This window comes from Eutrema salsugineum, unplaced genomic scaffold (assembly GCF_000478725.1).
Source record: "Eutrema salsugineum unplaced genomic scaffold, Eutsalg1_0 scaffold_4, whole genome shotgun sequence".
Lineage (NCBI taxonomy): Eukaryota > Viridiplantae > Streptophyta > Magnoliopsida > Brassicales > Brassicaceae > Eutrema > Eutrema salsugineum.
Window position 1 is genome coordinate 3,712,498 of NW_006256686.1, and position 16,505 is coordinate 3,729,002.

Here is a 16,505-nt window from a genome sequence, read left to right on the forward strand (position 1 = left end):
GATTCCTTACTTTTCAGGGACAGAAGATTTATGTAACTGCACCGAATGAATTTCATGTTAAGTATTCGAGGATATGTAACGAGGGAGATTGGGTTCTTCTAATAAATTTTAATATATTGCCTCTTACTGGTGAATTTAAGCCAAGTACACATCCTTATATGATCCAACTTACCAGTGATATAACGTGTGCAAGCTCTTATACTTTAGATATCAATGGTTATTTTTAGTTCGTTTTTTTCGAAGATATTATGAATGGGACTATTGATTTTAACTTCTGTGTGAGTGAGTATTCGGTATATTTTTCATAACTGATTTTTCATTCAATTACTATATTGATTAATTGGTATTCATTTTTGTTTAAAAAAAAACAGATTTAATCGGTAAGATTGTCAACGTTGAAAACTCTCACGATAGAATTGGATCCTTAGGATACTCTAGACAGCCTATAATAAGATTCGATCTCGAAAACGAAAGGTAATCTATTTTATGTTAATAGAATTAAAAAAAACGAATTTTTAAGTTTAACTCAGACTGATATTTGTTTGATGGAAAACTTTAGGAATCGACGTTTATCATGTTTTTTGAAAGGTGATTATGCTGAAACTTTTCTTCATGAGTTGGGTGGATGTAAACAAGATGTCATTATTTGCATCATTCGTTTTGCGAAGATAATTGTTCGATGAGGTATTTTTATTTTTTGATATGAGATGGTTGTACAGTATATGCGATAAATATGATTTGATTTTCGTTTGTTCGATAATACAGGGTGTTTCTTGGCAACTACATTGTATGATTGCACACAAGTTATTCTAAATTCGCCATGCTTCGAGGTCTATCAGTTTCGAGAGTTGATATCCAGTCGTTAGACCCTGATGTTACGAGTTCCGTGCTAATGTTTTTGGAATTATTTTATATCAATTTTTATTTTTAAGTTTTATGGTTTGTGTTAAACATCGTATGTGATTTGAATAAAATTTGACTTTTGACGCAGTGTATGAAAATAATATTTTTTAATTATTATTTTCATGTATGAATTTCGATGTTCATAGTTATCCCCAAAACGCCTGCGTAACGAATTATAATATAATTGTCCACGAAACAATATGTGATATAATTTATTGAGATGATATGTTAAATAACCATATTTTTTTGGAGAATATTCAAGTTCTAAGAAATAAAACGATAGTCTTTTCGGTTTTCGTAAAAATATTAGGAGAATATTTTTGTTGTAATGTAAAGGTATATTTTTAGGATTAACTCTGCATATTTGGAATAGTAAATAATTATTTATAGGTCCGCGTTATTGTAATGTAGAAGTATTTCAATAGTATTTTAACATTATCACGAAAAATGTAAATTTTCGATATTGGAGTATTATGGTGCATGAGAGAAGATATGCATATTATCGCGAAGAATAAGTAATGTTAACATTATCGTGAGATTTTCTATTTCGAAATTCTTTTTATTACCAAAATCTCATTTTATTATGAGAAGCTAAAATGTATATTTCGCATTATCGCGCAATATAATATTATATATATAGAATTTGTTAATGATTGTGTATTTAGATCACACATTTTTTTTCGTGTTATTCACCAGAAAAAATGAAACGTAAGCTTGGGCGTCCTCGGAAAAAAGGTTCATCTTCGTCGATTGCTCTAAATAAAGGTGATATTTTAAGTAAATTACCTTTTTAAAACATTCACGTGTTATAAATTTGCTTATTATTAACTGGAATTTGTAGGTGGTAATGCTAAGAACGCACGATATGCTCCTACCAGTATAACCGATATTGACCAACTTGGAGGTTTGTTTCGTTACAATATCGATGAAGTTCCTGATCTAACACCCCAGGGAATTCGTAATGCACAACAGAGAAGAATGCATATCATGCGTGAGAGGAGAAAAAGAGAAGAAGCTATTGGTTTGATCTTCTTTTTTAGTAATTACAATGTAGATAAATAATTATATGCCTGTTTTACACTTATTATTTTTTCCGTTAAAAAAACAAACAGATCTTTTGGCTACTTCTATCAACACCGAAGAGTTTGCTTGCTTTATTGCTACTGATTCTGAGTCCGATAGGGATAATGATGAAGACTCTATGTCGGAAAGTGAGGATATGTAAGAACCGACGCCTGGTAATAAAAAGAAAGGAAGACCCAAAAAACGTGCTAAATCCTCTGATTCTTGTGATGAGGATGCAAGTGAGACCGTTGTTACTAGAACAGATTTATTGGAATCAGTTAATCATGGTCTGAAAGATGGAGGTTATGATTTTCATTGGACTAATATATATCATTTAATACATAATATATAACTATCCTGTAATTAATACTAAGCAATGAATAGTATTCTAATCAGGTTATTACGACGATGGTGATCCTATATATATATGTGGTAATTGTAAGGCTTATATGTGGTATGGAGAGAGGTTGGGGAAACGATATCGTCGTGGGAAGCCTATATTCTCCATGTGTTGTGGTCAGGGTAAAGTCATTCTTCCACTTCTTAAAACCCCTCCGAATTCGCTATTAGCATTGATGTATAATGATGGTGATTTGCGTGATCACTTTCGTGAGTTTATCCGGGCGTATAATATGATGTTTTCTTTCACTTCTCTTGGAGGAAAAATAAATAAAGAAATCAACGACGGGAAATGTCCTTACATTTTCCAGATGAGTGGGGAGAACTACCATTCTATAGGGGATTTGCTACCACCTCCTGGAAAAGAACTAGCCTTTTTACAGCTATATATATATGATACCGCAAATGAAACATCTAACCGAATAGCTGTTTATGGGTATGATTATTATTCTTTTGGTTTATATTTAATTTAATTATTGAGATCAATTTTAAAACATATATGTATTGTTATTAAATGTTATGTGGTTCTAACTGTCATAACAATTTATTTTAAAAAATTTATAGGAAAACAGGACCGACTGATAAATTGCGAGAGAAGCTTGTTGAGAAAATAAAAAATATGCTAGATAAACATAACAAACATGTGGATGCATTACGAAACGTTCGAGAAAGGTTTGATCCTAACGATGATACAAGCCGGTTAAGGATAATTTTAAAGCGTGACAGGAAAAGTGATGGAAGGACTGAGAATCTACCAGCTACTAATGAGGTTGCTGCATTGATACCTAATGATTTCGATCATGAGATAGATGCACGTGATATCATCATCGAGTGTAAAAAGACTGGGAATCTCAAAAGGATCAGTGAACTACATCCTGCGTATCTGCCTTTGCAATATCCATTATTGTTTCCCTATGGCGAGGACGGGTGCAGACTTGGTATCGATATTGGTTTTGTACATACCCAAATGAGGAAAAGGTTGCATATTACTATGAGAGAGTTTTTTGCTTTCCGCATACAGAAGAGGGTTGGCGAGTCACCAATCATCCCTTTATCTGGAAGATTATTCCAGCAGTTCTTAGTGGATGCGTACACGATGATTGAGACTAATAGACTACGTTTCATTTCAATGAATCAGTCTAAACTTCATTGCGAAAATTATGACAAGATAAAGAAAATTGTTGATGAAGGTGACACTGATCTTTCTGACAAGGGTAAACGTATTATTATACCTTCTTCTTATACTGGTGGTACAAGGTATATGGTGCAACATATCTAGATGCAATGACTACTTGCCAGCATTTTGGTTTTCCGGATCTTTTCATAACCTTTACGTGTAATCCCAAATGGCCTGAGCTTACCAGGCACCTAAAAAGACATAACTTGAAGCAAGAGGATAGGCCAGATATATGTATGCGAGTGTTCAAGATGAAACTAGATGATCTCATGCACAGACTCACCAAAGAAAATGTGTAAGATGTCGTAAAAGCCGGTATGTTTTATTAAACTAAGTATCTTATTTCGTTTAGCAACATACCATTGCTAGATGATCATGCTAACTAATCTTTTAAAAACTACAATTTATTCGTTGCAGCGATCTACACGATTGAGTTTCAAAAATGGGGACTACCTCATACACACATCGATCTTTTTTTAGAGGCTGGTCACAAGCTACCAACTGGTGATGACATTGATAAGATAATATGTGCTGAGATTCCTGACAAGGATATTGTTCCAGCGCTGTATGAGATAGTAGGAGATGTCATGATGCATGGACCATGTGGTGCTTTGAATAAGGATAGTGTTTGCATGGCTGAAGGAAAATGTACAAAGTATTTTCCAAAACCTTTCAGTCCGATCACTAAAATAGATGATGTTGGATATCCTATATACAGGCAACGTAAAGACAAGAAAGTTATCGTTAAAAAGGGTATTGAATGTGATAATAGATTTGTGGTTCCTTATAATAGGAGCCTCACACTGCTTTATAGGGCTCATATCAACGTCGAATGGTGTGTACAGTCTCGATCAGTAAAGTATCTATTCAAATATATTCATAAAGGTGCTGACTACATCCGTGCAACTATCAAGAATGATGATAAAGAAAACGAGATTAAGAAACACTTCAACTGTAGATATGTTTTAAACATTTTGTTCACATATTTTATATCTTTGAAATTCCAATCTTCCATTATTTAATAATGTCTTTCTATATAGGTATGTAGCACCTTCGGAGTCTACCTGGAGAATTTTCGGTAATCATACTCACCATCGCACAGTTTCTGTAGTTAAACTACCCTTTCATTTACCAAACCAGCAAATGGTCATATACAACGAGGATGATCCAGGTGACGAGGTTATTAATCGTGTCTCAGTTGGTACGTCAAAATTTATTGCTTGGATGGAGTGCAACAATAAGTATGAACTGGCGAGGACGTTAACTTATGCGCAACTTCCTACGAGATTTGTGTGGAATAAACCAAATAGGATATGGACACCACGATCAAGGAGAGTTACTCTTGGTAGAATCACGTACGTACCCATTGGGGCAGGTGAAGCGTATTATTTAAGGCTTCTACTTAATTTAGTCAAAGGACCACGTAGTTTTGACGATATAAAAACGGTCAACAAAGTTCTACATTCTTCGTTCAAAGACGCTTGCTATGCGTATGGATTATTGAATGATGACAAAGAATATATTGAGGCCATCAATGAGGCCGGATTGTGGCTTTCTGCCAATTATCTCCGTCGTCTTTTTGTGATCCTGCTCACTACTCATAGTATATCCATTCCTCCTAGAGTTTGGGATGCTACATGGCAGGTATTATCAGATAACATCATATATAATTACAGAAAGGCTGTCAGGGATCAAAGTAAGTCGTATAGTTATTGTTTGCGTTGTTGTTATTATATATCTTTAAGATATTGATAGCTAATTTATCTTTTGTAATTTTTTTGAAATTGTGTAGCTGTTAGTCTATCTCAGGAGCAAGTTAAAGACTTTACTCTGGTCGAAATGGAACTTCTTTTACGTGTAAGTGGGAGATCTTTAAAAGAATTCACACCTATGCTGTTTCCTGAAGATATTACTTTGGAGTCACGTGATAATCCTCTTATTCGGGATGAGAGGAATTACAATCGCGAAACTCTTAGAGTTAGAAACAAGCAGATGTTAGCCACTGTAACCAGGGAACAGAGAAGTGTTTATGATGAGATCCTAGAAGCAGTAAATAAGAACAAAGGAGGTATGTTCTTTGTTTATGGTTCTGGAGGTACTGGTAAAACTTATTTGTGGAGTCTATTAGGATCTGCTCTACGTTCCCAGGGTGATGTTGTTCTTAAGGTTGCATCGAGTGGGATTGCTGTGTTGCTATTAGAAGGAGGCCGAACTGCGCATTCAAGATTTGCAATCCCTATCGTGGTTAATAAGTTTACCTTTTGTTCAATCAAGAAGGAGTCGAATCTTGCCGACCTAATAAGGATTGCTAAACTCATTATATGGGATGATGCGTTGATGATGAGTAAAGACTGTTTCGAGACTCTAGATAGAACGATGCGTGATATATTAGAAGTTGATAAGCCCGTTGGTGACAAGGTCATTGTTTTAGGAGGGGATTTCAGGCAAATATTGTCAGTGATTCCAAATGCCGGGAAGACAGAGATACTTATGGTCACTTTGAATTCGTCACCTCTGTGGTACAAATGTAGAGTATTGAGACTTACACAGAACATGCGACTTATAGCTGGATATAATAGCCGTGCGATGCTTGAACGTGCCTTTACAAAGTGGATCTTAGACATTGGTGATGGACCGATAAATGATGATGGAAGTGGTGAAGCCGTGATTGATATTCCTGATGATCTGTTGATTAAAGACTGTAAAGATCCTATAAAAACGATCGTCAAAGAAATTTATGGGAGTTCGTTTTCGAAAGAGACTGATCCTAAATTTTTCCAAGACCGTGCCATACTGAGTCCAAGAAACGATGATGTAGATACGATAAATGATTACATGCTTTCAAAGTTGTCAGGTATGTTTATTTTGTTTTAGTTCCTCTTAACTTATTTGTTTATATTTATATAATACAACGATTGTTTTGTATATAACAGGTGTTGAAAGGACCTATCTTAGTTGTGATAGCATTGATACGGCTGAAGAAATTGTCAATTACAATGATGCATCTGAAGTACCCTCGGAGAGTGTAGCCAGTAAGAATAAAGGTGGTTCAAACAATATGATTTATACCGAGGAGTTTTTAAATAGTATCAAGATGTCTGGTTTCCCTAATCATGTCATGAAGTTGAGAGAGGGTACTCCTGTAATGCTTCTAAGAAATATCGACCCTAAGAATGGGTTGTGTAATGGCACAAGACTCATCATTACTAAGATGGCTAATTATGTTCTCCAGGCTCAGATAATAACAGGTAGCAAGGTTGGTGAGAAAGTACTGATTCCTAGGATATTCCTCTCTCCTTCGGAGATGAAACTTCCTTTCAGGATGAGACGCAAGCAGTTTCCTATCACATTAGCTTTTGCAATGACTATAAACAAAAGCCAAGGACAGACACTCGAAAAGGTTGGTTTGTATCTTCCAAGGCCGGTATTTACTCATGGGCAACTCTATGTCGCTGTATCGAGGGTTACATCCAGAGAAGGTTTGAAGATATTGATCACCGATAAAGACAACAAACCACAAAGCAAAACATTGAATGTCGTCTACAAGGAGGTTTTTGACAAGATATGATAGTTCTTTTTACTGTGTTTTGTTTTGTGGTTTGTTGTCTCTATGTATCTCGAAATATGTTAGTTCTTTTTATTATATAAGACCATTACGTTCAATTTTATAGTTTTACTAATAGATTTGATGTTTTTCGATTTTTCACTAAGTTGGATCTGATGTATCAAGTTTTATAAAAAGAGAATAAAACATTTTTGTTGAGAAAATAGTTTTATATCATGTATTAAGTTTAGATTATCTATTATCGTAAATGGGTTTGTAAAGCACATATATTACATTATATTTGATTGGTTTACACCAAAAGGATGTTACTAATGGATATGGGTATCGACTATTATTTTTATTGAACCCAAATATTGTATATAAATTGGAAGTTGTATATATAGTCGGTTTTATCAATCTGATTCGTTTTTTTCATATATATATATATATATATATATTACTCCACCATGTACAATTAAGCAGGTTTCTTAATGTTTTCTTTTATTAATGGTTTGATTTCTGACGTTTAACTGTAGTCGGATATTCCAATGACAAACTCAATTCGATAATATATTTTATCGAAACTTAAATTGTAGCATATTATTGGGCATCTATTGACATTTCAGATGATGAACATTATCACGTAGTTATAAATATCGAGAATGCTCCAAAACCAAATTATCATGTCATCGAAATAAACTTAATAGTTTTTAGAAAATAAAACCAAGTACATATTGTCTTTAAAGTGGTCATTGCAAACAGGAAAAACAAAAACACATGAAATTGATTTGAAACTGATATGGTTCTAAACCCTAAACTCCAGACCTCCTCTTTTTACGTTCTTTCTCCTCTCCCTTTAAGCACAGACACAAACAATCCAATTTAAATTATTGTAAAATTATATAACTTTAAACTAACTCAATATTATATTTAAACATGAATTGTTTCTAAAACATAGAGTTCAATGGCCAATCAATAACAAAATATAATAACTCAATAACATAGATTTTAGACAACTTTTCATTATTAATCTAAATATATTTATGATTACGTACCCATTCGGCGGTATCCATGTGTCGAATTTCTGTCTCCACAAAACCACAACGCATGCACTTCAACCCTATCTCCAGATCTAGAATTAGGTCGTGTTTTTCGTTTTGTGCAACTTGATTGGGGTGTCTCATTAGATGTGTTGCCTTTTTCATCCTCCATAAGTAGAATATACAGATTTTACAATTCATTGTGTAAGACATGATTAAAATAAACTTTAGTGAATAGGATGTATTACCTGAGGAGTGTTCTGTTTGGCTTTCTGATTTGATGCAGTGAGTAAATGTAATTGTTCCCATAATTCTTCTTGCTCTATCTCGGAATCTGTTGTTGAAGGTGGTGACTTAGGTTCCACGACACCGAATCTCATTACCAATGGTGGGGGATTGATGATCAACAAGCCATTTTCATCGAATTTTTTTTCGTTTGTGTTCGCCATGTTCTTATGAATGCTCTCACAAACGATAAGGCTACTTATAAAATATTTTAAAGTTTTTTGAAAAGAAACTCTCAAGTCAATATTTATAAGGTGTGCAATAATAATCAATTTTCTCATTTTTCAATTTCTTTATGGGGAAGATTATGCGACTTTATGTTTGCACATAACCGTTTGACTTTCCAGGTTTCCTGTTTTATATAATTTTAAGGAAAATTGCCCAAGTAGATACATAAAGTTATAACATATAAGTCCACATAAATGTCATTTTTGTTATGATGTTGTATGAATATATCATTTCCTAAAATATTGAAACATAAAATTGTCCAAATAACATAAGCTATAGAGAGAGGTCATATTATTTTATGGAAAGTGTTGCAATTTAGCAAAGTTTTATATTTAGTAAAATAGTATATTTACTTATTGAGGTTGTGTGTATCTTTGGTGAAACTTAAAACATGGAATATATTCTCTTTAGCACGTGAAACGAACAAATCGGTCAATATCGATATGGAAGTGTCTTGACATAAATTAGTGGGATTGTTGTTGGTTTTGACAATAAGGAGCTTGAAATGGTAACTGTTCAAATTTTTTCTTTTAAAATAATTCAAACAAAAATAAATTTATAAGAAAGAATAACTGCTTATTCAACTGCATAGTCTGTCCTTTTCATATTTAACACACTTTCTCATACTCCGTCACTTTTAGTTTTCCTCTTTATAAAATTTATTCAGAGTTCTCGATCGAAAAAAAGAAAAAAAAAGTTTCTAAAATGTCTGATGTTGTCGATGTTGTATGTTTGGATACTTACAAAACAGAAAGGTTAATATCTGTCAAGGTGGTCAGGTTCTGGAAGCATTCAACATTCTTCGGAAATACTATCGAGATGATTTTGTCTGATATCAAAGTATGTGTCTTTTTTTGAAGTTATTCTTTTATGTTTTCTATTTATTATTCACTGATTATTTTTGGCTGTGTTATTTTTCTAGGGTACTCGGATCGCTGCAACCATTATGCCAAACGAGTTCCCCACTCGCTGGAAAGAAATCAAACAGGGACAGTGGATTCGGATTTTCAACTTTCATGTTAAAGAAGCTACTGGATCAATGCTTACAACGATCAATAAACATCGTTTGCAGTTAACTTCTGTCACTATTATCACCCCTATTCGAACGAGGTCGTACAATTTGTATCTTCATTGTTTCCGATTTTATGATATTGTGTATCGAGCCATTCCTTTTGACTATCTGATTGGTAAGAATTTCATCTTTAACTTTTTATAAGAATTAATCAAGTTTATCGGTGTGCATGATAATTTCTAAACATATATGTTAAGTTTTATAATAGATTTAAATTCAATTTATTATTTCATTTATTATCAGACGTTATGGGAATTATTGTGAATATGGGTCCACTCTGCAATGCAAATAATGATGCTTATGAAGAGAATCTCGCTTATCTCCGATTTGAGATAGTATATGCACGGTATTATGAATCATGTCCATTGATTTATATGTAAAAGACTGTTAACATATAAAGTCTTAACCAAATATTTTAATTTTCGTATTATTTTTTCTTGTGGCAGAAGAGAAGGTCGGTTAGCATGTTACGCCCGTGGTTCTCTAGCAATAAATCTCCATGATGTATATCTGAGAAACACATGTGAATCGGTTGTCTGGGTGTTAAGGTTCTGGAAGATGACAAATGGCCAAGGTATATACATATTTTCTCATATATGTCTTAAAATATGAATATTGAATAAAACTTTTGTCTATTGTTGTTTAGGAGTCGATAAGAAGTCTGTGGTTCTCCGATCTAATGATTTATGCTCAGATTTTTTGTATAATCTTGTCGATGCAGAAGTTGATGCATTTAGAGCGATGTGAGTATTTAAAATTTTGGGTTTTATATATATTATTGTTTCAATGTTTATTAAAACGTTTTGGTAATGACTTTTTATCACTTTCGTAGGCGGAACCAACTACAGACGAGAGCATCGACTGTTTGATGTTATTTGTAGATTTCCTCTATTCTGCCTTTCTATTTACACTGTTTCTTCTTTGTGTTCTCGAACTCATTACTAAGTAATTTTATGCCTGCTTTTAAAACTAAGATCAGTGCTTTTGTTTAATATTTTCTTATTGTTTATATATTAATTTTGTGATGTATTATCAAACTATATTTTATGAATTATATGTGTTTTATATAGCTCATATTGTTAGGTTCGATGTCAGGCTATGTCCTTTTTATAAGATTTCTGTGGCTTTTGTTATGGAAAATATTTACATTATTTTTGGTATAGTCAGAGTAATTGCCTAAAGTAAACATACTATAAATCAGGATACTTGCCTAAGGTAAACATATTAAGAAATATATATATACTTCGACTATTTGTCATAGGAAAATGTACTGACAGTCGTCATAAATTTTCAATAGACTTCTAACTATAATTGTCTTTTCCAAGACCTCATAAAAAACTTTAATGATCGTGATAGTAAAGATATTGTACGATGTGGACCCAATCGTGTTTAGTCTTGATGGTTTTTCAGGAAAATCGAAATCAGTAATATTTTTGTAGAGATTTAGATTCGTTTAATGTTTAGATGTTTATTTGCTTAATAATATCTGGTATACCTATATCAATAATATTAAGTCATGATTGATTAATGGGTCCAGTATATCTACATTTTTAGATACCTTAATAACCAAATTATATTCGGATATCGAAATAATAATAAAAAAATAATAATACAATCATGAATTCCTTAATTTAACAATGATTTATCGGTATGAAATCATTAATATACACATATGTTTTGTCTTCGAATTAAAACAAATTTTTAAATCATATAGAAAGAAGATATACATATAGAGATTGTGTTTTGTTATATTTTTAAAAAATTATAAAGTTATAGATAATTTGTTTTTTAGTGGTTGTGATCATATTGTATTTATATTTAATATATATGTATATATATATATAACGGATAATGGAAATCGTTTTAAAAAACTCGGTTCAAGTAAACGGTTTCTAATGAATCGTCATCATTATGCGTAATAATATTTTAAAAAACTTAACGTGTATATATAGATGATCTGATAAAGACTCGATGCAACATAACATAACTACTTTCTGATATTTTATTCTCTCTAAACATCTGACAAACATGGTTAGTTATGATTTGGTTCATGAGATGAATGGATGGAGAGATGACTGGAGGATTGTGGTTAAAGTTTTGAAAAAGTAGAGCGTGAACGATCCACAGGGATTACCAGGTCTTGGCTTCATTATGACCGATGAGACGTTAGTTTTATTATAAACTAAACTCTTTAGTATTAAATCTCTGATTCTATATATTTCTTTATTGTTTCTATAATTTCTATATTTTTTTCTTATATTGTAGGGATGCCGAATTCAGGCAATTGTTCACAATAAGATGTTCGAGTATTTCGAACGAGTTTGCCATGAAGGTCACTGGATTATGTTATCTCGGTTTAGTCTCAACCGATTGGTCAGTACTGATTGCGATAAGATAACTAGACACGATTTTATGATTACTCTGACTGACGACACAAAAGTTTCACATATAATACCAATATCTAATAAGGCATTCCTCAGTTTCGTACAATTTTCACAGATTATCAATTATTCTTTCGTTCATGAATATCCTATTGGTTAGTATAATCATATATTGTTTATTTGTTTTTTTTTGTTTTTTTTTTTGAAAAATTCGCTGTAGTTTTACTGATATGTGTGTGTATTCAGATTTGATTGGTGTACTTGACATTGTAAGCGATTTCATACCAGTTGTGCAGACAAATGGAAAAATTGTCCTGACACTTCGTTTTTGTCTTAAAGACAATGAGTAAGCGCATTCTTTTTATTTTCTATTGCTTATTGTTATGATAATTTAGTTTTACAATAACTCTATTATGTAATTTGAAGGGATAATACATTGGAATGTATCGCACATGGCTCATTAGCATCTGACATAAAGGAACAATGCATAGGATATAATGGTCCATTTGACGTCTGTGTTTTAACCGATTGGTGTGTTACGAGAACTGGAGGTATACCCTTTAATTTGATATAAATCTAAATAATTTGAATTTATAGATAGCATCGTGCATATTGATTCTTTTTTATTAGAAGAAATTACTATCCAAAATCACAAAGAAGAAGGTCTTTCGCGTTTCATGATTGCTCCTGGAATGGATGAAGTTTTTGAATTTCGGGCAAAGTAAGATAATTATTATGACACTAACCCTACTCCCTTAATATAGTTTTTTTGTAGTACTATATTGTTTACATATATTCTTAAATATTAATTTCAGGATTTTGGTGAAGATACGAAACGAAGTGCATGGAAACAGTTCTTTTTTTTTAGATATGTACTAGCTATAATTTATATTTTTATTATTATCTTTGTTATCGTTTTTTTTTTTTGGTTTTTGGTTATTGATTTTATCATATTCTACTAAACACTATGTTTTATAAATAATATGATTTTAGCATCTATGAAAGAAAAAATAAGAATCTAAAAACAGTTGTTTTTGTTTGTTCACTGAAGAAATAATTACTTGGTTGAATTTACGCGTTCTTGAACACGATAACAAGTCACCATCTTTAAAATATATATGTAGATGTTTATGATTTAGCTAATTTAAATTTTCTTTACAATAAATTTGTCATTTAAAATATATAGATAGTGTTATAATAAACAATTTTAAGAATTGATAACAATGAGAACTGGAATATTAACATAATTTTAAACAGAAAAACCTCAATATATATATATATATCTATTTATTTTACTCGAAGATAATATTGTTTCCTTAATCTATATTTATTTTGAAATGTTAATATTCTTAATTTCGATTATAGATTAATATAAAATCATATTTTTTTTCTTATAAATATACTCTAAATTGCATAACCCTAAACGATAGTCATCACGCAATGGTGGATTATAATTTTGTTCGTCAATTGGACTCTCAAAGATCTGACTGGAGAATTATAGTGAAGATACTCAAAAAATGGGTGGTGAATTACTCGGACAATAATCGAAGTCTAAATTTCATTATGGTCGATGAAAGGATAAATTTCATTAACCTATAATGATATTTGTGATATTTATTATTGGTTATGCTTATTGTTTTAACATACACTAATTTGTTCTTTTGTTGTTTTAATATTATCGTATAAACTTCTAGGGTTGTAGAATACATGTTCGGTTAAACAATCAGATGATGGAGCATTTCAATCAAATATGCGAAGAAGATCAATGGTTTATGTTGACTGGATTTCTTTTGAATCCTTACAGCTGGACTAATATCCAAAATATTACAAAACATGATTACGTTATTACACTGACAAAGGGAACAACGATTTCACCAGCTTTACCATTAACAAATAATTCGTTCTATAATTTTGTATCATTCCTCTCGATTTATGAATTCCCAGATGCTCATTATTATCTAATTGGTAAGAATATTTTGGTATCTTCTTATAATGCAAAATTTATAGTTCGCACTAATGTCTTTATTTTGACTAATTACAATCGCATATTTGATTGGAGTCGTCGAAGATGCTAGATATTTTACTATTACATACCCGGATAGAACGACTTCATCATCAATTCGATTTAAGATAATAGATGATGAGTAAGTATATCTCAAACTATATGTTTTTGAAGTTTAACTAGCTAATTATTAACTACATTCTTTGTCAAAATATAGTGAGTTTATGCTAGAGTGTGTTGCACACGGTGAGTTGGCAACTGAAATAAGAGATAAGTGTAGAGAATATGAATGTCTCTTTGCTATATGTGTGTTAACCGATTGGTGTGTAGCAATTGACGGGGGTATGTTCTCTGCTGATACATCAATATGTTATTTATAAAATCGTTGTATATAACATAACAATATTCCAATATATATGTTTTAGAGAATGTGTCTATCAAGGATCATGATGATGATGGTGTGTCCCGTTTTATCACTGATTCACCTATTGATGAAGTTTTAACCTTGCGCAATAGGTAAGTATGTTTCTATGTGTTGTTTAAATTGACTTATGAAAAAAAAAATATTTTCATAAATTTAGATCTACATGATTTTGTTATTGAAATTTCAGGATTAGAGAGAGATTATATGGGCTGGATACAGATGTCTAATGGATTGGACCGACTAAAAGGATTCAAAATCGATAATCCACATATATATTATTAGTTTTGTACTAGACACTTTTGTATTTACAAGGCTGTTTTGCGATTATTGATAAATAATAATTTATTCTAATTTGGGTTTAAATTACTCCTTATAGATATAATATACATTGTTTTGGGAAATTTACTACTGGAGTATGATTATGTGCTATCGTGAGTTGATTATTTATGAAGGATTGTCATTGGATAAAAATAACATTGTTCTAATAAATTGGATTATAAACGATATTAAATATTTTTAATAATGTTCTGTCAAAAAATAGCGCGTGTTGGATTATTAAAAAGCATGTCAATAACATATATAACTGATTTGATTCTAAATCTGTTTGATGTAAACGGTTTATTATGTTACACTTAAATTATATATCATCTGAGCCCAATATTTTTATATATCTTATGGGTCAAAAAATTTCGTGTTGTAACAAAAATTCGACTATTCCTTTAACAGATAAACAGTGTTCACCAATAATCTATCTAGAATATTCATCATAAGTTGCAATTTTTCAAAAATGGAGAATTTTTAATTTAAAAAATACGTAAAATGCACTGATTCACGTGACACTTTCCATAACCGTTATTTGGGTGTTATATATATATATATCCTCATTTCCTCATATCCATTGTTAAAAATAAACAACAAAGCAATTCTTCTCCCCAACTGTTTCTTTGGCTTTATAAAAACATTATCCACATGACTACATATAACTTTGTTGATGAGTTACATGCATGGAGACGAGATTGGAAAATCCGTGTCAAAGTTTTGAAAAGATGGAATAAACCTGATCGTCAAGGCTTACCAGGGCTGGATTTCATTTTAGTCGACGAAAATGTAAGTGTTATCTAATATGAATATATAACTGTTTTGTCTATATTTATTGTTTGTTTGATCTCTTTGCAAATTTCATTGTATATAGGGTTGTAGAATTAATGCTTCATGTGCTAACCTTGCCTTTCCATATTTTAACCGTGTTGGGACCGAAGGACGATGGCTTGAATCGTCTAAATTCGGCTTGATACCATCTGAATGGAAGAATGAGGGAAGAACAACGAGACACAATTATCAGATCATTCTCACTACTGGGACAGAAGTCTCAAGTCTACGACCATTGACAATGGATCCCTTCATGAAATTTGTCCTTTTTAGTGAGATATACAGAATTCCTTATGCTCAGTTATATCCTGTTGGTAAGATTAACTTCTAATATTCGTTTCAGTGATTTCATATATAAATTTGTACATATATAGGAAAAAAAATGAATTTCGTTTATGATAAATATTTCTCTCATAATTGATTTGTAGATCTCATTGGAGTGATGGAAAATGTTAGCGACATTGAAACAGAGAATAACCATGATGGAGATATTATTCAGAAAATAACTTTCACCATCACAGATCTCGAGTAAGTTTCTATTTTCTCTCACGATCACTATGTCTTGGTAACAAAGTTTGTAACTTAAATTGTTCAAATCAAAGGGATGTGAAGTTGAAATGCATCGTATACGGGGACTTTGCCGCTGATATCAAAGAAAGAACCAAAAGATTCACTGGTCCTTTTACGGTTTCTGTCTTAACCGATTGGAGTGTAAATAAAAAAGAAGGTATGGATAATCAAGCATATGTCATTATTATTTTCATTTTGTGCAATATATGTTTTATATTTATTTTGCATGTATATTTCCTAATAATAATTTTATACGTGTAGATGAA

At 31.7% G+C, this 16,505-nt stretch overlaps 1 protein-coding gene across 1 annotated transcript; it reads left to right on the forward strand.

The window, feature by feature from the left end:
• Positions 1–1,604: 1,604 nt before the first annotated feature.
• LOC112084380 lies at positions 1,605–7,112 on the forward strand. The gene is made up of 8 exons (XM_024153501.1): positions 1,605–1,668; positions 1,745–1,924; positions 2,016–2,124; positions 2,932–3,581; positions 3,962–4,379; positions 4,585–5,240; positions 5,337–6,398; positions 6,478–7,112. The coding sequence occupies exons 1-8, from the start codon at positions 1,605–1,607 to the stop codon at positions 7,110–7,112; spliced, it is 3,774 nt and encodes a 1,257-aa protein (XP_024009269.1).
• Positions 7,113–16,505: the final 9,393 nt, after the last annotated feature.